This window comes from Muscardinus avellanarius (assembly GCF_963383645.1).
Source record: "Muscardinus avellanarius genome assembly, chromosome: 6".
Lineage (NCBI taxonomy): Eukaryota > Metazoa > Chordata > Mammalia > Rodentia > Gliridae > Muscardinus > Muscardinus avellanarius.
In genome coordinates, this window is record NC_137791.1 from 78,754,207 (window position 1) to 78,778,542 (window position 24,336).

A 24,336-nucleotide genomic window follows, 5' to 3' on the forward strand; every position below is an offset into this window, starting at 1 on the left:
CTTTTAGAACTATGTTGGATTATTCTATAAATCCGAACATATTTTTGTGTCTAAATAGCATTTTATTGGATAAATATGCACATAAGTATTGCACATGTATTGCTACATATTTAAGTAGTTTTAATTTTTTTGTATGTGTGGTACTGAAGATTGAACTCAGAGGCATTCTACCTCTGAGCTACACCCCTAGTCCTATTTTTTTTTTTTTTAAACAGGGTCTCATTAAGTTTGAGCAGGCCTCACTAAATTCCTGAAGCTGTCTGAAAACCTTCGATCCCTCTGTCTCAGCCTCACAAGTACTGGGATTACAAGTATGTGCCACCATGTTTGTCTTAAATTTAATTTTTAATACCTTATGCAACATAGAGAACTTTTGTAGCTAAAATTTTTTTAATGAATCCTGAATTATTTCCTTAGGAAAAATTACTAGTAATATAATTACTGGATTTAAGGATTTGTACATTTTTTGGGTTATTTTTGTTTTTATGTTCTATATAATGCTACATGGTCCACCAGAGAAAAAGTATGAATTTGCCCATCACTGGTGGATCTAAGTTTCTACTTCTCTTCACTTGTTTTTCAGCACTAGGAAACATCTTTATGTGACAAATAGAAAAAAGTCTCTCTTTAAAAAGACCCCTTTAGAAAAATTCACACTTGAACTTGCTATCTACTGTTGTTGTTTTCTGATACAGAAAGACTGCTTTGTGTAATGGATAATTGGTTGACTGATTATCTGCCTGAGTAGCTGTGGAGAAACTTGAGAGTCAAGTGTGTGCTATTCACCTGAATGTTCCTGAATTCTCATGCATGTTTGCTGAAATGAACTGAATTGGAGAAGATATGTTGTTTAGAAACTACTGGCAAGATGCATAATTTTCAATATAGCCAGTGGGAGGTTATGTCATTCCAGTTGTGTAATTTGTATTGAGCACTGATTACACGCCAGCACTGAACCAAGTGCTTTGTGTACTGAACATTCGCTTAACAAACTCGACACCAGGTCTTGAATTCAGGACCAGCCAATTCTCAAGGCATCTTTCTACTCCTTCTCTCCTTTCTTCTCTCTTCTACCCTCTCCTGCTTTCATTGGAGACATTTTAAATATATACTTAACTCAAGACAACAGTGTAATGAAGCTTGATACACCCAGAATCCAGCTTCGACAATTACTGACATGAGGCCAATTCCCTTTCATGTGTGCCTTTCCCTCGTGACTTTGTACCCCCTTCCCATGCTGTATTATTTTAAAGCAAATTCCAGATGAATTGTTCTATTCATAGGTATTTTAATATGTATTTCTGAGAGATAAGGATTCTGTTTTTCCTGTGGAGTATTATATCATTATTGTACTTTAATATCCTTCTAACAATTCTTTAGTATCATCTAATGTCCAATCAGTGCTAACTTTCCCCAGTGATCTCATAAGTGGCTTTTCATATGGTTTGTGTGAATCTGAATCCACGCAAGAAACATATATTATATTCTGAACCATTCTAATCTCAACACAGTAAACACCCCCTGTAAAATAGAAAGACTGTCTCTCAGAAACAAGAGATGCTTACTTGGGAAAAACCTAATATTCCTAAAGAATTCCTAGGGATTGGCTATTTATTTCACATCTCCCAAAAGGAAGTCCTCTTAATAGCAATCACTTGAGAAGCACTAGGTCTTTGTGGAATGAAGTGACTTCATATGGGGTTCACTATCCACACTGCCTGGAAATTCATCAGTGCATCCACCCAGGGGCTGGGATCTCATCCCCCCACTTCTCTGCTTTACTGATAAGTCTCCATTACATGCCGTGGCCAAAACTCCTCCCTTAAGATGCATAGGCATATGTAAGTGATGCTGGCTTGAAATTTCTGTCTATCACTGAGCTGAAAATATTGGCCTCTTTACCCCTGCCTGACTGGGAGAATGATGGAAATGGAAGCCATAGGCTTGCTGTTTTCCTAAGTGGGTTGTGACTTTGAGATGATAGTCCACATTAAGCTAATTTTCCAGTTCTCATGTTTGTTTTGGTTCTGTTTTGAACTTGAAGGTCTAGTGATCCTCCACTGTGTGGTGGCAGATGGGAATTCAACCAGAAGTCCTGAAACTAACGGCCCTCTCTGTGGAGATCGTGGGGAAAACTGTGCAGGTAACGAGTGCTTAACATCATATTCTGTCTTGGATAACTGATCTCCCTAAGTTTTTTTTCAATAATAGTAATCATATCACTAGGTAGTTCTTTGAACACGTGCCAATGTACAAGGTATTGTGCTAAGTGCTTTACTCACAGTAATTCATTCATTCCTCACAACAGCCCTCTCAATGAGATAATTTTTAAAAATTTTTTTCAAGACAAAGTATAGCAAGATTAAGTAGGTTGCCCAGAATCACACAACTAATGAAGAATAAACCTGGGATTTGAACTCAGGTCTTTCTGATTTCAGGACCTCCACTCCTAACCACTCTATTGAGTGCCCCAAATGTGTGCTCCACACTGTAGCCTGATATCCTGCACTGGATTCATGGAAAGTTGGTGGATTCTGTTCAAATGTAAATTATTTTTCTTTTCTATTCCATACATTTAAAAAGGAAAGAAGGCAAGGATTTTATGTGTTTTACCTTGGAGATGCTTGAACTGGTGTTCTCAGAGTTATTAGTCTAAGGCTGACCTTGCCCTGAGTAAAGGGTAAGATAGCATTTTAGATTTTATGGACCATGCAGTCTTTGTGCAAGTATTCAACATTGGCATTGTAACGTGAAAGCCGCCACTCATGCTATGTAAATGGGTAGGCTCGCTGTGTTCCTATAAAACTTTGAAAAAGCAGGCTGTGATCCAGACTGTGTCCTCCGATCCAGTTTGCTGAGCCCTGATCTGAGGTGCCATGTATTCTGTATAGATTGTGTGTCTGTATGGTATTCTACAATGGTTGTTTCTGATTTCGAAAAAAAAAAAAAACAGGCAAAAACAAAACACATGCCTAGTTTAAAGAGTGGGTGGAGTGAAGAAGAGCCTCCTGTGTTCTCTGGAAACTTCCCTGAGCGAGGAATATGGTGACTTGGTGTGAAGTGCACCCTGGGAACACCATAGATAAGCCAGGAACACACTGAGCAACGGAGCAAGTCTTCTTGACGTGAGTCTTCAGCTCCGGCCCAGCCTCTTCCCTCCTTCACAGTGGTGGGTGGGCTGAGGGTGTGAAAGGGCTGGAGAATCCGTGGGTGTCTTAGGTCATACTTGTGTGGGCGTGGCCTTGTCACCCTGGTAAGGAGAACAAGTCCAACTTTATGTGATTGTGTGTTTTTCTTCAGTCTGGATTCAGATGTCTTCAATGATGGCATTTTCACATTTCCCTTAGGAAATGATCCCATAATCTGATGACTGACAATGTTCAGAAAACTTCCTTGTCATGATCCAGAATGTATTTTCTAACTTTATTATTATCATTGTAAGAACATTTTACTTGAGATCTACCTTTCAATGAATGTTGAGGTGGACAGTACAGTTTTATTAGAGGCAGGATGCACAGCAGATCTCTTGAGCATAATTGTTTTTGTGTAACTGAAGCATCATATTTATTGAATAGCAACTCTACATCTTCTACTTCCTCAAACCCCTGGCAACTACCATGCTCTCTGTGAATTTTGCTGTTTTAGATGTCTCATCAAAGTTGAACTATACCTTATTTGTTCTCCTGTGATTGGCTTAATTTCACTTAGTATAACTGTCCTCCAAGTTCATTCAAGTTATCATGTACCGTAAAGATTTCTTTTTTAAAACTCTGGATATAATTTCATTATATCCATATACAACTCTTTTGTATCTATTCATCACTCAATATGCCCTTTAACTTGTGGATAGTGCTGCTATGAAGATAAGAGTGCATATATTTCTTTGAATTCCTGATTTCAATTCACTTAGGTTATTATCTAGGAATGGGATTGCTGGATCAGGTGGTAGTTCTATTTTTAGTTTTTCTGAGGAACCTACATATTGTTGTCCATAGCAGCGGTGCCATTTTACATTCCTACCAAGAGTTTACAAGGGTTTTAATTTCCCACATACTTGCCATCAATCAAAAAATCAATCAATCAGTCTCTCTGTCTCTCATAATGGTATTCTGAGCAGATATAAGATGATCTCTTAATGTGGCATTGATTTGCATTTTCTGATAATTCATTATATTGAGAATCTTTTCATACACATGTTGGCCATTTGTCAGTCTTCTTTGGAAAAATATCTACTCAATTCCTGAGACCAATTTTTAAATCAGATTATTTGTTTTCTTGCTATTGAGTTGTATTTCTGTTATACTTTGGGCATTAATTTCTTATCCTCTATATAATTTGAAAACATTTTCTCCTTTTCTATAGATTGACTTTTCACTCTATTATTATTATTATTATTATTTTTTTTTTTGCGGGTCTAGGGGTGGAACCCAGGGGCATTTGACCTCCGAGCTACACCCCCTGCCCTATTTTTTATTCTTTATTTTGAAACCGGGTCTCACTGAGTTGCAGAGGGCCTCGCTAAGTAGCTGAGGTTGTCCGCGAACCGCGATCCTCCAGGTCTCAGCCTCCCGAATGCTGGGATTACAAGCATGCGCCACCACGCCCGGCTACTTTTCACTCTATTAATTGTTTCCTTTACTATGCAGACACTTTTTAGTTTGATTCACCATAATGACCTACTATAAATACATATGTACCCAACATCTGAATACCATCAAATATGTAAAACAAATGTTGACAGAACTGAAAAGAGAAATAAATAGTGCCAACTATGTATTAGCCATCAATCCATAGACAGAATACTCACAGATAGGTCACTAAGGACAAAAGACATCTAGGACTCATGGTGGCCAGGTTCACCGTAGTTCAGGAAAATTTCATAGGGATAATTGATCTAACATGTGTAGGCTCCATTTGGCACTGAAGTTGAGAAATCCTGAAAAGCATCTTTCCCTGAGATTTATACCATTGGTAAATGAGGCTCACTAGGCTAAAGAACTATAGGGGACAGGAATAAAACCTATCTATTTCAATAAGTTCCTCTGATTGATGGTTTTTAGCACATTCTATAGTTAATGGAGATAGGAGACTATAAACAAGAAAGGAAAGAGATCTAGGTTGGTCTAAGACCATCCAGAGACCTACCTTGCAGAAAGAAATACTATAATACTAGAAAACTTCAATTTCTCACTTTCAATAATGGATAGAATATCCCAACAGAACATCAATAAGATAATAGTGGACTTGAACACCATAATAAACTAAACAGATATAATTGACATATTCAGAACTTTCTATTTAATGGCAAAAGAATACATTTTTTCAAGTGTACACAGAGCATATAATACCAAAAATGTCTTAAATTTAAGAAGACTAAAATAATTATCACAGTAAAATGAAACTAGAAATCAGTAATGGCAAAAGAAAATGAATATTCATAAGCATGTGAAAGTCATACTATATGCTTCTGAAAAACTAATTGGCCAGAGGCAAAATTAAAACGGGAGCTGAAGCATGGCACATTGGCTTACACCTGTAATCCCTGAACTTGGAAGGCTGACAGGAGGATTTCAGGTTCAAGATCAATCTCAGCAACTTAGTGAGATCTTCAAACACTCAGTAAGATCCTGTTTCAAATTAAAAATTATATAAAGGGTTAGGGTGTCGCTCTGAGATAGAAAGCCCCTGGATTCAATCTCTGGTGCCAGTCTAAATTACCATCTCTGATCTCACTGGTCCCACTCTGGACACAGATGCCAGATCCTGTCAGTCCTTCAAACACAGGCAGAACAAAAAACAGTCTTCTGGGTATCCCCCCATAAATGTCATGATGTTGGCCATAGAGTCTGTCTCTTTTCCTCCCATGGGAGAAGCTAGGATCTGGGATTTTCTCCTAATCACATGGTGTTATACTAGGGGTGGAGACTATGGTGAGAGGCTGTGCCACATTTGCCTACTGGATTTGATGCAGGTGTTTCTATGGTCATCCAGAATACACAAGATTTTCAACTAGTTTCTGGATTTCTCACAGAGGGAATTGGTCCGATTTTGTTGATAACTCAGAGTGTTCATGGAGTAAATCAGAGTTGAGGTCTTCTATTCTGCCATCTGCCTGATGTCTCTACCCTGATTTCAAACTTTTTATGTGTTACAAATAGATGATGTTTTTGTATTTTGCTCTGATATCATTTAATAAAAAGATTGTCAAAGAAAGTCTCTAAAAAGAATAATCTGCAGTCCCTCACTGGCAGCCATTCTGTTATCTTGGGCATTTTTGTGTTTCCAGCACCAAAATGTATTTCTCTCTCCTTTCCTCCTTTCCTCCCTCTCTCTTGCTCTTTCTCTCTCCCTCTTTTCACCCTTCCTCCCCTACCTTCCTTACTTTCTGTACTGGGGATTAAACTAAGGGTTGTTTTTACCTCTGAGTACACCTTTATTCCCTTTTTGTTTTTATTTTGAAACAGGGTCTTGCTAAGTTACCTCATGCTGGCCTCGAATCTGCAATCTTCTGGGATTATAAGCATGAGCCACTGTGCTCCACTAAAATTTCTTTCTTTAAAAACTTTACCCAAGCTAGGCATGGTGACACAGGCTTGTAATTCCAGTACTTCAGAGGCTGAGACGAAAGGATCACAGGTTTGCAGTCAGCTTCAGCAACTTGTGAGGCCCTCTTCAGCTTAGTGAGACCATGTTCAAAACAAAGAGTAAACCAGGATTGGGGTGTAGCTTGAAGGTAAAATACCTCTGGGTTCGGTTCTCAGGAACACAGACACACAGACACACACACACACACACACACACACACAGACACACAGACACACACACACAGACACACACACACACACCACCACCACCACCACCACCACCATCACCACCGCTACCACCACAACCAACAACAACAAAAAAACCTGTAACCATGCTAAGTATGGTGGTTCATGCTTGCAATTCCAGTACAAGGGGTTGGGGCAGAGATAGGAGAATTGCAAATTCAATGCCAGCCTCAGGCACTTATTGAGACCTTGTTTCAAAAATAAAATATAAAAAGTGCTAGAGATGTAGTTAAGAGGTAGAATGCCCCTGGGTTCAATTTTTAGTACAAAAAGAAAGAAAGGAAGAAAGAAAGAAAGGAAGGAAGGAAGAGAAGGGAGGAAGAAAAAGAAAAGGAAAAAGAAAAGGACTGCCCATCAGTTAAGATGTTTCCTTTGTTTTACCTCCCATAGTGAATCAGTGACATTTTGCCTCTTGAATGGTCCTCTATTGTGTAAAATCCAATTTCTCATAGTGTAGAGACTATAGAACATGATATATATTTCAATCTTTAAAATTTAAATGCCTCTTTTTGTGTTATTTGCATAATTTCCAGGCTTTCACATTCATCTCCAGTTCTAGTCTGGAGGATCATTGAAGAAGTAAAGCTACTTTTGCTTCCCAGTACAATCCATACCTTTCTCTGGATTTTGCCCAAGCAATGTTTCTCAGTCATAAATTCTTTTCTCAGATGTACTATTGGAAAAATGCCAGAATAAATATTTTTAGGTATGTCTTTTGCTTTATTTCTGCAGCTTTGGTAAAGAGCCAAATTTATTAATATTTGATTTATTTCTTTCACTATCATGTTTGTTTCTGTCCATTTTTACTCCTGTTTAGAAGTTTAGGTTACTATTTTTAAATTTTATAGGTACATGGATAAAATCATTAACACAATTAATGCATAAATGATCTGAGATTTGGTGGAAGATAAGACTTGTTTAAATACCACATTTTGATGTCAGAACAACTACTTTGGATTTTTCTGTATAGGATAATATATTTTTTCTTGCAAGTGAGTTTTAAAATATAATAATGTATTTTATTTTTGGAGAAATGTTTCCTAGAGATGGAAAGAAAACAGACTTCAACATGAGTATATTTTGGACAATGTTAAGTAATCAAATGAGAAACTAGAAATACAGATAAAAAATACGTAATTGCTTTTTTCCCTCTTATGGTCCATTTTTTATAAACCCACCAAAAGTAAAATGACAACAGCAAGAGTCCTAAAAAGACAATTTTGAAGATGGTGAAAATTTATTGATTTGATCTGGAAAAGCAAATCAAAAGTAGGACTTTAAAATTTTTGGTCATTAGGAATGCAATTTACTTTTGTAGTACTGAGGATTGAACCCAGGGTTTCAAGCTACACTCCAGCCCAATTTTTATTCTTTGTTTTGAAACAGGGTCTCACTAAGTTGCAGATGGTCATGAACCATGAAGCTGTCCATGAACCTGGATCCTCCTGTCTCAGCCTCTCAAGTACTGGGATTACAAGCGTGCATCACCATGCCCAGCTAGAAATGCTATTTTTAAGTACTATTATTTATATGTCACTATTCTTTCATATTAATGGGCTAAATCACTGCATTTCCTTAAAATATCAGCTCAAAGTGTATTTAGACTATGTTAAATATATTTGAGTGATTTTTCAGGATTGAAGCTAAGTGGGCTTAGTATTATATAATGATTACATTATAATTAACTGCTTTGAATAAGTTATTTTCTCTTCTTTCCCCTTCTCCTTTCTTTCCCTTTCCCTTTTCTTTCCTTCCCTTTCCTCTTCCATTACTTTCCTTCCTTTATTCTTTCCTTCTTCCTTCCCTTTTTTATTTTATTACATTTGTATGCATCTAAGGTATACATAGCATGATCATAAGCAGCAATAACACTTTTAATGAAAACAATAGAATCCATCACCTATCAAACTTGTGTTATGTGACAAGTACTGTTCTGTTTTTCATATATTAATTACCTTAATTCTATGGAATGTCTTTATTAACCCCTTTTATCAGATGAAGAAATTGAGGCACAGAGAGGCTACCTAAATGTTTTTAAGGTCACCCAGTAAACAGAGTAGTAGCCGGACATAAATTTGGAGAGACCGTCTCTAGAATGTGTGTTATTAATCACCATGCTCGACTGCTTAGAATCACATGGGAATATCAAAATGTGGGACATGTGAAGGAAAATGAAAACTGTCTTGAAAGTAAAGTGTAAGTGGACAAAGGTTCTTGAAAGAGGAATTAATATGCAGAAGAAGTGAATGGATTTTCTCCATTGAATGGTTGTGTGACCTTCAGCAAGTCACTTAAACTTTCAGAGACTGAGATTGGGATCTGAACAATGAAGTGAATCAGATAAAACCATAGATGAGCAAATAAGGAGGCCTAACTGGGAGAGGTGGAAGGTGGGAAGAGGGAAATTCCCTAATGCACATGATGTACATTCATAGACATATTAAAGTCAATTACTAAGCCAAACAGAAGAAGGGAGGGGGAGGGAATGGGGTGGGAATGGGGAAGGGTAATTGAGTGATATGTGCATGTGTGCCTCTACCATCTTGTACTCCATTAAGGTGTATGACTATAATACACCAATAAAAATAAAAATAAAGGCATCCTTTCTGTGTCTGAGCAGTTTTATACTTTTATTTTTAAATATACCCAATATGTAAGCATTCCATTTATAATTTGTCATTTTTTTAACTAGAGTGAGGCATTCATTAATTCCACTAATACTAATGTTCAGGAAGCAGGCCCACTTCCAGGCACCAAGGTTGAACGCAGACAGCAGGCAACAACAAGTTCAGAAGGGTGGTGGAGAGAGGCGATGGGTAATGTCACAGGGACCCTTACCAGTGACTCTAAAGACTCCACCTTTTACTTAAGTCATTGTTAATTGCATCACTGGTTTCTGTATGCAGTCTAGGCAGAAGCAGGAAGATGATCATGAGGTACATTCACAAACCTATCAAAGTCAATCACTAAGGCAAACATGAAAGGAGGAGGGGGAGGGAATGGGGTGGGAATTGGGTAAGGGCTAATTGGGTGATGTGTATATGTATGCCTCCACCATCTTGTATTCCATTAGGATGTATGACTACAATGCACAAATAAAAATTTAAAAAAAGAAGCAGAAAGATGAGTTAGAGGTGTTGTTATGGAAACTACTTCTAGACTAGAGATGATATTGGATTTTGAACAGGATAGAGGATATGGTGGGATATTTTTTCATATATTTTCAATATATCCAATAGTTTTGCTGATGAATTAGATATAGAATAAGAGAGAAAAAGTCAAGATGATGTCAAGATATTTGGCCTACATAACAGAAAAAAAATGGATATTATTTACTGAGGTAAAGAAAGACCATGTTTGAGGGAAAAATCAAGGAATTCACTTTGGGATTGTTGAGTTAAAATGCAGTTTAGACATTTAAGAGATATTAGTTGTGTAGTGGCATTGAGAGAAGCTACATGGACTGGAAACTAAATTTGGGAATTGTTGCTGTAAAGATGTATATAAAGACAGGAGACTTGGGTGAAATCACTCAGGGATGGGAGAGGAGAAGAGATGAGAAAGCACTGAGCCCCAAAGTATGTAAAATTTTAGAGGTGAAGGGAGATAAGGAACATTCAGCAAAAAAGAATCAGCAAAGAAAGCATTATATACAGTAGCATTCTATAGCATGTATTCTTACAAAACAAAAAGGAATGTTTTCTTCCTGTTCATTGACCTTTTTTACCAGCCATGAGCAATTTTAAATTCATGCAGATACACTCACACTTCAACACTTGAATTATTTGGCTTTCTGTTATTTCAGTGAGCGCCTAATATAATTCAATTACAAAGAGGAAAAGGTTATTTTGGTTCCATATTTGGATGTGTAAGTCTAGGGTCAGTGAGTCCTGATGTTTTGCGACACATGGCAAGGCAAAACATCAAGGTGGGAGGATACCACAATCTCCTTTGAGGTATTCCCCTAATGACCTAAGACCTTCAACTCTACCCCACATCATGAAGGTTCTACCACCTTCTAAGAGGGACATGGGCCTGAGACTAAGTCTGTAACACACATGAGCCTTTGGGGGACATTTGCCCAAACCATAGAAACACTGGAGTTTGTTTTCTCCTTTAATGAGATAGACTGAAAAAGGCATCTCTAAGTGCAAGCCCAATCCTACAATGGTTGACATGACATCCTGATTAAAAAAATGACTTGCTAGCTGGGAGTGGTGGCACACACTTGTAATCCCCACGCTTGGGAGGCGGAGACAGGAGGATCTCGTAGGTACGAAGCCAGCCGCGCTGGCTTAGGAGACCCTGTTTCCAAATAAAATATAAAAAGTAGGTCTGGGAGTGTAGCCCAGAAGTAGAAGGGTTTCCAGGAACTCCAGTACCACAAAAAAAAAAAAAAAAGACAGACTTGCTAGCCTGGTTGTGTTGCTGCTTCCTTCCCCCAGCATACCCTAGAGGCTCAGAAAGAACTAACACATTAATTAGTTAATTTGTGAGATGCAATTTCCCTTTCACTTTTTAAAAGTAGTAGATAAATCACTAAATATAAGACAAATGAGGCTCTCAAATATACTAAATTTTCAAATTTTGCATTTTTTAAGGGCATCTTGAATTTCCATCCTCTTAGTTCAAGGAGACAGTTGGCAAGATGAGAAAGAAAAATAACTTGAAAATTATAAAACTTTCCTCCTCACCTTTTGGCTTAAGAAGGTTGTAAAATGAGGAAATCTTGTTGGCCTGGAAGCCAACAAGTGGAAGATTAAGGACTTTGGTTCTACTTTATAGGCTAGGAGGAAACTTCTCTCAGCTCTGTCATGACCTCTTTTACTCTATTCTGTGCCCTACTTCTTTTCTGGTATATATATAAATATTGCAATATTAATATTAATACAATTATTATTACATATATATGCTATTACATATATATGCTATATTAATTGCTATTATAGTTGGCTTCATATAGAGTTTCTGATAGTAGTGTCATTTGCAAAGACATCAAATAGACTGACAGAGAGTATTTTTTGAATAAGTAAAGGTTTTATGAAAAACAGACTTAATGTATTCAAAGATTGAATACATAACAAATTTTTATTTTTTCTTTCTCTTTTTTTCTTTTTTTTTTATGTGGTACTAGGGATCAAACCAGGGTTACCACTGAGTTACATTCCCGGCCTTTAAATATAACTTTTAATTTCAAAACAGGGTCTTGCTAAGTTGCAGAGGCTGGCCTTGAACTGGAGATCTTCCAGTCTCAGCCTCCCAAGAATTGAGATTACAGGCTTGGGCCACTGTACCCACCTAAAGCTTTTTTCACCTTAATAATTAGAATCATACATAAAAGGATAAGGGAACCAAAATGCGTTTAACCAAAGCATCCATCAATTGAGGAACATTCTATATTGAAATTAAATTACTTGAGTGTCTGCTATATTTTTCTACTTCATTTTAGACTGAGAAATCTATTACATATGGGACAAAGAAAATGACCACTTCTCATCTGATTATCCAAACGATCTTAGGAAAAAATGCCTTTGCTTCTGAGTCCTTTTACAAACTATGAAAGCCAGATTTTTACACACACTGACCTGCAGTAACCCTAATGGTTTCTTTTTGTTTTGGCTTTTAGAATCTCTAGTATATAGTGTCCCATGAAAAAAATCAAAGGACCACATCTGTTGCCTGTGGTCCTCACCCATCTTTGAGATCGCACTATACTGGACAACCGGGGATGTAGTTTTCTAGAGAATTTTTTTCCTAGAGAAATTTCTTCTAGAGAAATTTCACTCCCCGTGGAGTGTTTTGGCTTGAGAGTGTGCATTGGGAAAGCATCAAGCCAAGAAGGAAAAGATCAATTAACTCCACCCCTCCAGTACCACAGGGGTTTTCCTGGTTGCTGCATTTTTAAGACCATGTTGCTTATTTTGTAAGACAGAAACACAACACTTGAGACTAATCATTCCTTTGTATTAGAAGGAATTTTTATTTCTTCTTGATAAACATCTCTGGAATGGAAGGGTTGATTTTGCCCTCTTCTGCCCTCTATCATCAGGGCTGCCAATAGGCAGAAAATATTTAGTTTCAGTTATTCAGTGTTTTAATAACGTGACCTTGGATGGATACTAGATGAGAAGCAACTGAAATTTTAGGCGCATTTCTCAAGGGAGAATGCTGATCAGCTTTCTCATTTCCAGAAGAGAGAATTCTCATCTGGGTTTTTGTTTTGTTTTGTTTTTAGATGGCAGTATGCATGATTTATTTTTCTTTCAGGTTTGAAAGTTCCATAGAGAAATCACTGGACATTTTTCTGTCTGGTGGCATGGAAAGGTCTTAAATCCAAATAATGCTGGGAATACTTATGAGCATGCTTCTTTGGCAAAGGAGGGAGCGCTGTGAGTGATCAAAACAGGACCTGGCAACCATCTTGCTGGCATGGATTTGTGCTGCTTGGATGGGCCTGGGTCGAGACGATCAAATCGCTGCCTCCAGCAGCTGCTGGTTAATTCGTTTTTTGGAATTAGACTCTGTGTGGTGTTTATTAGAAGTTTGGATGCATTTAAAGGGGTACAGAAACTAGAGGAATTAGTAAAGTTTAGGATGCAGAGCCAAGTGGCTTATATTTTAAGGCAGGCATGCTTTACAAAGCAGAAAGTACTTTCGAGAGCACACTGGGTCTATCATCAAGTCTTCCAGACTCTTGAAATTCATTTTTTCTCCCTTCATTTCCCTGTCAGGTGTATCACACTTGTCTGCATGGCTCAGGTATGCCCTGGATTTCTTTTGACCTCCCTCCCTCTGTCTTCCTACTCCAATCCAGTCTACACTGTCCTATCTAATGCACTGATAACATGCTTCAGAGTTTAAAATACTTTTAAGCATACAATTTAATTTCGTCCATAAGAACCAACCACATCTCTCTCTTATTTCACTTCAGCCTACTGACATTTGAAGTCTCTAGCTCTACTCTCAGCCATCCTCCTCTGTCCCCTCCATGACCCTCCCATTGCAATGACATTTGCCTCCCAAACTGCTGCATTACATCTGCAAATTACTGATTTCGTGCTTTGCTCTTGACATTTTCTATAGCGGAGTGGCTTGCTTACTGCCTCCTAAAATCAACGTTTTCCAGAATTGTTTCTTTAATTATGTAAGCACTCTTCATAGCAATATAGGATTTCTCTTAAGATTGCCAAGGTTCTTGGTTATCTTTGTTTGCTAGGGACTTTACTGTTTCAGGAACTCTGCTAGAAACTTCCACATATTTTCTATTTGCATGTCTCCACATCCCTCTTAAGGAAGATGTTATCATCTTTGGTTTAAAGATGAGGAAACTGGGGCTCAGTTAGCTTAATTAGCTTGCCCAGATCCAAATGGCTAGTGAAAGGCAGAACTGAAAAATAAACACTAATTTTCTTCCAAGGAATCCAGTGTTGTTCTTAGCACTTCCACTGAACTACAACTGTTTACATGGTTGCATGGTTGTTTTTACTGGCTGATTGCTTGGATTTTTTTTTTTTAGTGTGTTGTATTGTACCAATTAAGATAGGGTATCTTTCATTTATTTGGTGTCATCCAGTACCACTTAAAGGGTAAGGAAGCATCCAACCAATGAAACTTGACTTACCAAGTTCTTTGTCAAAGTGCATAGGTTTTTGCCTTTGACACATTGCACTTGTTTCTAGGATAAATTTCAATCCTTCTGATTAGAGTCCCATTGACTGGGATCCATGGGAGCAAGTATCTGGCATTCAGAGGCAGTTGGCCTGGTCAACAACCAAAACCAGGTCGGCCAGTTCCCCAGCACTATTCTGCCATCCCCCGAAACTCTAAACAGCCAGCTCTCTTTACCTGTAGGTTCTCTATCCTCAGATTTAACCCACTGTGAATTGACAGTTTTCCAAAATAAATTGTAGCGAAACTGACCATGATAGACTTATTTTGCCATTATTTTCCAAAAATATAGTACAACAAGTATTTACATAGCTTTTATGTTGTATTACACATTATAGATAATGTAGACTTAAAGCATGGGAGAGGATGCACATAGCTTAAAAGTAAATACTATACAATTTCATTTAAGGGTTCTGAGCATCCTTGGATTTGGGCATCATCCTCAGATATTGGTACCCTCTTGTCCTGAAGCCAATGTCCCAGGGATACTAAAGGATGACTATAACTTACTGTGGCATCACAAAAAGTATCAATGTGCTGACTATCCAATATCACTTAAAACTCTTCTCTCTGGTAGCCTTATACAATTATGTGTACATATATCATAATTTTAAGAAGTTTTATAGCCATAGATATTAATAAAAGGATTATTATAATTATTTTTTTTTGGTGGTACTGGGGGTGGAACCCAGAGGCTTTCTAGCTCTGGGCTGTAATTCCAGACCTATTTTATACTTTATTTGGAAACAGGTTCTCACTAAGTTGCTGAGAGCCTCACTAAGTAGCTGAGGCTGGCTTTGAACTTGTGCAATCCTCCTATCTCAGCCTCCCAAGCACGGGGATTACAAGCATGCGCCACCACTACCGGCTATAAAAGGATTATTTAATATTATTGAATGCTGGGTCTTTTATCAAATCTAGAGTGAAATGTCTTTCAGAAGTGAGCCTTGGCCGGGCATGGTGGTGCATGCTTGTAATCCCAATCCTTGGGAGGGTGAAACAGGAGGATCGCAGGTTCACAGCCAGCCTCTGCTACTTAGTGAGGCCCTCTGCAACTTAGTGAGACTCTGTTTCAAAATAAAGATTAAAAAATAGGGCTGGGAGTGCATCTCCAAGATAGAATGGCCCTAGGTTCAGTCCTTAGTATCAAAAAAATAAAAGCGAGAAGTGAACCTCTTGGGTCTTTGTGGTTCCACAGATGTCTGAATCCTACAAGCTGCTAGTTCTGCCTTGAACATGAAAAGTTTGACCCTGGGTTGGAGCTGATACGTTAGTTTTTTTCTTGGGGTGTGTGAATATGTCAATTATGTATTAACATATGAAACAACTGGTGAGTTATTTCTATACTGTCTTCATCATCATTATGCATGGAAACTTTTACAGGTGAGAGATGTGGAAAGTGTTATAGATTACTATCCTTAGTTGAAGAATTAGGCAAGCAAGACTCAAAAAAGGCTAAGAAAAAGAAAGTCAGTTCAGGATTAAAATCTAGGACATGAAGCTTCCAGTATGAGCAAGAGAGAGCATCCATGGGCCAAATGAGTGACACAGACTCCCACAGAGGCAAGCCCGACGTCTGGGTACACCGGGCCAAGGCAGATGACAGACAGCTGTTGAGCCTGCTGGAGCATAGCCATCAGGGGCTCTGGGCAAGGCTGCCTGGGTTTGAATCCTAGTTCTGCTGCTCTTTACCATGTGATCCTGGAAGGTGAACTAGCCTGAGTGTGCTGCACTTGCTCATGTATAAACTGGAGAATCGAATGGTGCTCATGTCACAAGGTTGTCATAAGCATTAACTAAGATGATATATAAAAAGCAAACAGACCCCTATCAGTAAATGCTATGCATTTCAATTAAAATACTGAATAAAGCAGCAATAAAACTAAAACCCAAATAACCAACTACTCTCTATAGCATGTTTCTGAATAATATTTGTGAAAAGAATGCCTTCTTTCTTGTCATACCTATGTTTCTAAAAGGTAGGCTAGGAACAGTCTTAATTACAATATGAAACCCCCACCCCAGTTTCTGTTACCCAAGCTCGAGCATTATTTGGGGGCCAAGAACGTCTGTATTTTATCCCGGTGTGGAAAGGAGAAATTGGCATATATGTACTATTATTAGAGATTGGCATATATATACTGTTTCCAAAACCTGGCAGCAAGTTAAGAGCATGATTCTATTTACAAATGAGGGCTTCAAGCGAGTTGATAGACTGATCTTCTTCTCATTTTCCAGCCACCACCACGCAATCCAAGCGGAAAGGCCACTTCTCACGCTGCCCCAAGCAATACAAGCACTACTGCATCAAAGGGAGATGCCGCTTCGTGGTGGCGGAGCAGACGCCCTCGTGCGTGTAAGTGCAGCTCAGAGCCGGCCAGCAGCAGGGTGCAGGCTGGTGCCTGCCTCGGGCTTGACAGGACTGGAAAGTCTGAGCTAACCGTGACATCTGTCCGGACACGGTTTCATCTGGTCCTGCCCTCGGCCACTTGTGTAGGGCCCGCTCGGCAGCCGCTCGTGGAGAAACTGACGGCACACTTTCCTCCTGAAATAGGAGCGAGTGAGAGGCAGTGTCCTCTGCTTCCTTGCACAAACCTAAATGATTTTGTCTAGTGCTAGGAAGCTTTTCAGCTCCAGTAATCTCTTGGGTGGTTCAAATGGAAACAAATTCTTCTGGCCTGTGTGAGGTGGTTCCTAGTTAATGTAAATATGAAGGCATTCCTGACAAAGCAAGAGTGACTTCTGCAGGTGCCAGATAAGTGGGAGGAAATCAGTCCTATTTAAAAACAGAGATCAGCAAAGCCTGTTTAGCACAGTGTTGGTGGGTGGGGGTGGTTTCTCTTTCCAACTTTTAGTACATTCAAGAGGTAAGGTTTAACTTTACTCTGCACACACTGTTTTCACATTCTTTTACTATTCATTTCCCCCTAAAGAGCCGTCCCTCTGAAATACTGTCTGGGACCTCTCCTTGCAGAGCAGCAAGGTGATTCTTCCCAGCGGTGATCTAAAGTTCAGAGTGTTTACATTATTCTGCACAACTTCCCCAGTATACAACTTTTCCCATAACAGTGATTCCAGACTCTATGTCGTGGGAACTGAAGAAGTCATGGAATTCTTCAAAATTTAATTATAATTAAGTTCAATTTCAGAAAGAAATATCCAGTAATACTTAGAGGGGGATAAGAATTACCAATGTAAAACATCAAGAAAAGTGTGTGTCTGTGTATTTGTGTGTGTGTGTGTGTGTGTGTGTGTGTGTGTGTTGCAAAGGGTTGAGTTAGTTCTTTAATTTATTGGTTTAATTATTTATCAGCTTGGAGGCATATACTGAGTTTTAAAAAAACATTAACACCCTTCAACCCGGCACATTTTTCTAACTTGTGCCTGTGCTTGCAGATGTATTGTCCTTTAATAACTGTTGCCCTTCAAAATGAAAGTCATTGTAGGTAATCTACTATTGTATAACAAATATTCAGCTCAGCTTGGCCCATTCACTTTGAGGTTAAAACCCATTTCCTTGACCTCCATAGCTCTTCTGATCCTGGCTTAGCTTTTTAGCTATATCTTTCTCCATATTCCCAAATGTTCCTCTAAAATGTCTTTTTTTCATGTTTATTAATAAAAGCTCCTTGTGTAGGCTGGAGAGCTTATTCCTACTAAAGGTTTAAGATAGAGCACAAACCTCAGCTCTGTCTGGGCCTGGACCTCCCCTGACTGTCTCCTTCCCGAGCATGTCACCAGATGTGAGGTGGGCACCGTTCCTCTGCCATCTAGTCATGCTTGGAAGGCAGCTCCGATCCCTGGGGGCACAGCTGTCAGTTTCTCTTAATTTTCCCTTTGTGACTGTGGATCCCTGGAGGGCAGGTCTCATGGCTTTTTCATTTTTGTGTTTCAGTAGTAAGCACAGTGCCTGAAATGTGCACAAATGACTGATAAACGAACGCATGAATATCTTTGTATTGATCCATCTACTGCTCTACTAAATTTCAAAACCAAGGCTTTAACTGGAACCAGAAATACCTCTTAGCAGTACAATGATACATAACCAATGGGAAACAGAATTAGGGTATGAATTGCGAAGTTGGATAGATAGAAGGTAAAATTTACAATGGACTGGTTATTTTTTCTGACCTTTACTTTTAAGAGGGGTAAGAGTACCTTTCTCTCAAGTAGTCAAGAGTAAACCAAACAATGAGTGCACAGAGTGGTGTCCATAATTGTACCACTGAGATCAGCGGCAGTTGCGCATTGCAGGCTGGACCTTTTAGGTGTGTGTGTGTGTGTGTGTGTGTGTGTGTGTGTGTGTGTGTATGTGTGGTACTGGGGGTGGAACTCAGGGGCATTCTACCTCTGAGCTATACCCTCAGCCCTATTTTTTACTCTTTATTTTGAAACAGGGTCTCACTGAGTTGCAAAGGGCCTTGCTAAGTAGCTGAGGCTGTCCACAAACCTCAGTGCTCCTGCCTCAGCCTCCCAAATGCTGAGATTACAAGCGTGCGCCACCACGCCCAGTTTAGGTGGCTTTGTGTAGGATAAGTTGAGGCAAAACTATCTTGCCATTAGTAACAGCATCATCTTGGGAAAACAAAACAGTCTCCTTATGCTTGAGATCATAGGAGTTTACCAACTCCTGTTTTTACACAGAAAACCAAAGTGTGTTTCAAATAATTCAGATCCCTTGTTAGTCTTCTCAAGATTCTCTTGGACTGTGAATAATTTGTTTCCAGATAATTTTCATTTAGTTATGCAACACAGTTCATTTTATTGCTGCTAAGAGCGTGACTTTGGGAGCCAGCCTGCCTGTGCTTGAATCCCAGTCCCACCCGATGTCTGAGCTCCTCAGTTACTTCACCTGCAAAATGGAGCTAATAATAGCACCTACCCTGGTGATTGTTACAGTGATCACGTCAAAGCCTATAAACCTCTTAGAATAGTGGCTGGTGATTATTTGAGAACAGTGATACTCTAACCCTGATTTTTTCAATTCCTCCACAGTCATGGAATCTTTAAAACTTATTTTCCGTATAGTAATAAGATGTTTATTCATTCATCATTAGATAAACACTATGATCTTGCTCCCTTTTCTACTTCCTCCCCCATATGGGAGACATACTCACTGAAGATGATCATAGCTGTTATGTTATTAGTTCCCTGAAGAGCAGGCTAGCTGGAGAACGATAAATGTGTTAAGATTTGACCTTCCAGCTTGGCTTCACTGGATTGCAACTTAAAGGAATTACTGCTTGCTGAAAAATTCAATTAAAGCACAGTTCAGCCACTGAACTCAGAGCTCATAATTAGAAAAGCATTCTAAAAGAGCAGCCAGTAATTGCTGTGCCTTTTATGGACAAAGCTATTATTTAAAAATGCCATATGTAGTAAATTTGTTAAAGAAACATTTAAGCTAATTGGAAGAGACTATATGTATTATATGGTTTAGTTACATTCTTAATGAAACTCTTTAAAAACTTTTTCTTCCACATACAATTTCAATTTGATGTGCAACAGATTTTTGATATCGCGAGATATTTCTAAGCTTTTTCCCCATATTTTGACCTTGGAATAAAGATACCTACCCATCTTGCAGGAAGTAATCCTCTCTCATTTATCCTGGGGACCATTAGCAATAGGCGGCATTTGGTGATTCTCTCCTTTGCTTGCCTTGCAGTTCACCTTTCAGTTGATGGTTGTTACTGAGCTTGTTTTTGTGTTTATTTTTTTTTTGAGGCTTGTATCAGCTATAATATTGGCATTAAGGGATCTCCTTTCTTGAGAAATACAGGCTGTGTGGGAATTAACGGCCTTGGCTTTTGTCAAATCTGAGCTGTAGCATAGCCTGGCAATAAATCCTTTCTTCAAGAAAAATGAGTTTGCCCAGAAATCATTTCAAGGTACAGAATTTAATCTTTTTGACATTTTAATAATTATGTGTATCGCTAGTATCTTTGTGTTTGAATGCATCTGAAGAGAAAAAAAGGGGGGGTATTTATTAATGCAAAGGTGCTGATGTTAAAACAGATCAATTTGATTTAGAGGCCCTCAAATTTTTATGTACTTTTTAAGCCTTTGATACAATTGAGAGAATTTTATAGTTAATCCACAAATCACTAAACTATTAGACCACTTATCCCAACTTGGTCAAACAGATTCATAGTATTAACTAGAGAATTAGGGCATCAGATGAGTTGAAATGATCCCAAGATTCTGTTGAGCAAGGCAAGGGAGCTGATAACCCTCATCCAGAGCTAGTTGATGCTGGCGTTTTACTTTAAGAGGTCCATGGAATAAAAAGAGGTGTGTGGAGGGAATGATGAACAGATATGGAAATGAGGCTTTGGGGAGTCAGAGGAAGGTACTGGAGAGAACAGGACACGTTTCATTGCAAGGGGCATATGCAGCTGGGAGGAAGCGATGGATGCGAGAACAACAGAACATTGTCCAGCCAATGACCTCCCAAGGGGTAGAACCAGCGCACCGGCTGGGATGTACCTAGAGACAGGGAAATTCTGTAGAACCAACATTTGTGGACCTTCCCATTTTTGGACACTGGATTATGAACGTTCACACTCATTACCAAGTTTGATTATAGGAAACAATCTAATTTAAAAATAGTCATCCCCCTTCTTGTCAAGCCTGGAGATTGAAACTTCAAACCAGATTTTAATAAATTGTCAATCTTGTTTATGTATATATGTTGGACCTATTCATAATGTGCAAGTGACAAGAGGGTTCCAGGAAAGCAAAGAGAATAAAATCACTCATAAAGGTCGTGGAGGACAGCTTTTTTTTTGTTTTAAGGAACTGTGTTCTTTATTAATTTTATTAATTTCAAGTAATGAAAACAAGGCTAATTTCCTTAAAAAAATGGATATTCCCAAGCCTTGGTTTTCACCTGCTGCCCTCTTCTTGTCTTATGTTCACAGCTGTGATGAAGGCTACACTGGATCCAGGTGTGAGAGAGTGGATTTGTTTTACCTGAAGGGAGACAGAGGCCAGATTCTGGTGATCTGCTTGATAGCAGTCATGGTCATTTTTATCCTTTTGGTCGTTGGTGTCTGCACATGCTGTCAGTAAGTATTTTTAAACTTAGTTTTTTAATAAATCTGAGAAATCCTATCTTGTTCTCTGTCTTCTTTTCTTCCTTCTTTCCTACCTTTCCTTTCCCTTTTGCTTTCATTGAAATGAATCTTCTCTTTGAGGTTTGACATCATTGATCTTAAAGTATTTATTTACAACAAAACACTTAGTGCATGATTTTTATTATTGTATTGAAAACAACTATTATAACTTTAGACTATAACAAAAAGTTTTAAACTATAAACAAAAAATGTTTATAATTTTTAATAAACTTTATAATTTTTTATAAAATTTTATAATTTTTGTTAAACTATAAACAAAAAAGATTTATTTAAAATTTTCAGTGAAAACACTCATTTAGTCATAAAATTGGGAACATTTCATACTTGTTAATAGACTAAATAAGAACTTTAATTTTTTAAAACTGTATTATGGCACAATAACATTGAAAATGTAAACAAACAAACCACTTTTTAAGGTAATTATATGTGCAAGTGATGATTACACTTTTTCCTGTCTTATACTTTTCACAACATCAAGAAACACCCTGCTTTTTTTTTTTTTTTTTTTTGACACACAGTGGCTTGGTACAATTCTTAACTAAGTTAATTTTTTTTAAACCTAGCACTTTAAGAAAAAAAAAAACACAGCAGTACTACCAGGTAGGGTACAAAAAGACATTTTATTAAAGTGCTGTCTTTTTGCCTTGAGGAGCTAGCCCATCTTCCTATACTACTGCTTTTTCTGCAGTGTGGTCCACAACAAAAGAGGCCGTCTCATGCTTTCTTTCTCAAAAATATTCTTGGGAGAAAATCAATATCATAGATGGAGTCCTGGCTTTTTTTCTTCTCCAATCTCTGCCATTATGCACCTTTTAAAACTTTGGTGCTTTTGTTTTTTACATCTTTGAACTTTCATTTTAATTTCTATAAAAACATCAAATCAATTAATCTGTAGGATTCCTTCTACTATAAAGTTGAAAAATATTTTTGAGTTTACATACTTTATAGTAGGAAGGAATATTTATAGTGCCAGGTTTAGGACAGAGAAAGAGGTGGGCGGACCTTGGAAATGGCACAAAGTTAATGTAACACGTATTTATATTGTTTGAACGGCACGTCTACGAAACTAGACTACAGTCCAGAATATTTAAATAACTTTTTTTTGTGTGGTACTGGGGTTCCTGGAAGCTCTTCTTCCTCCGGGCTACACTCCCAGACCTATTTTTATATTTTTTATTTGGAAAAAGGATTTTCTTAGCCAGCGCGGCTGGCTTCAAACCTGCGTGATCCTCCTGTCTCCGCCTCCCAAGCGCGAAGATTACAAGCGTGTGCCACCATGCCCGGCTAACTAACTTTTTAATCAGTGTGTCTAAAAGCTTAATATATTCAGAGACTATCATAATACTCTTGATTTTTATGTCTATTTCTAATTTCTTTTTCTTCTTTATACACTAAATAATGCTCATTGTTCTACTTTGTCTGAAAAAATATTTCTTGCGCTCCCTAATCTCCATCTCTAGTCAGGCACTATGTCCTTCCTATTTAGGTAACTGCTCTTCTCACGTTGTAGCTTATTGTAACTATCATATGAGCATAGAAAAATAGATGAGTTAAAAAGGAACCCAAACTATTTAAGAAAAAAAGAAAGGCATACATTTTTAACAGTCTAGAAACAAGAGCATAGGCTTTTGTTGGGTGATTTTGTATTCGTGTGGACTAACGGGCCCATTATAATTTCCAAATGTTATTTCTAAGTCCTCGTAGGAAACATCGAAAAAGAAGGAAAAAAGAAGAAGAAATGGAAACTCTGGGTAAAGATATAACTCCTGTAAATGAAGATATTCAAGAGACTAATATTGCTTAATAGTAAGTGTGATGAATTTGATGCATGGAAAACTATTCAGTTGACTTTTTAAGTAGCAATATGGGACTTAATTATGTCTACAAATTAGAAATTGGAGTTCGATTAAGCTCATTGAGAAATTATAATCTCATAATTTATTGCAAGAACAACACTACTGAAAATACAAATGCCAGCTCTGAATATGATTATTATTGTCATTATTGTTGTTGTTGATGTTATTATTATTACATAGTACATTTCTTTTAAATGGCTGCTCTTATTTTCTTTATTCTCACAGGTTATGAAGGTACCTCTAAGGTAGTGGCAAGCTACAAATGCCTTGCTCCTTGGAAAATGGACAGAACATGTCTCAGGAAAGCAGCTAGTAGAAATGACTTTTTAAATACTGTATTTAATTTTTATTTGTAATGATAGTTTGTGTTTTTATTATTGTTTTTAATAATAATAATTTTATTATAGTTTGGTAGTTGGGAAAAAAGCACCTGGTTAGGTAGCAACAATAAGAAGGGGTATTTTGATACACCTCCATAATGCTTTGTCACCTGGATTACTAGTCCAACAAAAGAGTAGGAAAGAATTTAGATCATAGGCATTTAATCAACAAAGCTACCATTTTCATACACTTAACATGTGCTTAAGAGTTTGAAATATTTTATTTATTCCTTTCAACAACCTGTGAGACTCATACTACTTATGATCATATTTCCTAGACACAGGAAGAGGCCCAAATAGAACCAAGATTGACCCAAATTTGAAGTTGGTGCTCTTAACTATAATTTTTGTCAGTTGGATTGGTGCAACCCAACTCAATAATATAACTCAAGATTTCATATTGAACAGTGTTTTGCTCTTATTCAGAAATGTTATGGTCATTTTTCTGCAGGAACACAGAATG

The 24,336-nt window shown here is 37.9% G+C and overlaps 1 protein-coding gene across 2 annotated transcripts in view; it reads left to right on the forward strand.

Annotated features, from left to right (window-relative positions):
* The window catches only part of BTC (betacellulin), a gene marked incomplete at both ends in the record, with an annotated part of 45,406 nt that extends 21,965 nt beyond the window's left edge, over positions 1 to 23,441 (forward strand). Inside the window, 4 exons of one of the 2 annotated variants that reach the window (XM_080697053.1) lie at positions 2,045 to 2,143; positions 16,737 to 16,854; positions 21,422 to 21,568; positions 23,333 to 23,441. In XM_080697053.1, the coding sequence (XP_080553179.1) occupies positions 2,045 to 2,143; positions 16,737 to 16,854; positions 21,422 to 21,568; positions 23,333 to 23,441 (473 nt within the window). The remainder of the gene's footprint in view (positions 1 to 2,044; positions 2,144 to 16,736; positions 16,855 to 21,421; positions 21,569 to 23,332) is intronic. The other variant, XM_080697054.1, reaches the window with a different exon arrangement.
* Positions 23,442 to 24,336: the final 895 nt, after the last annotated feature.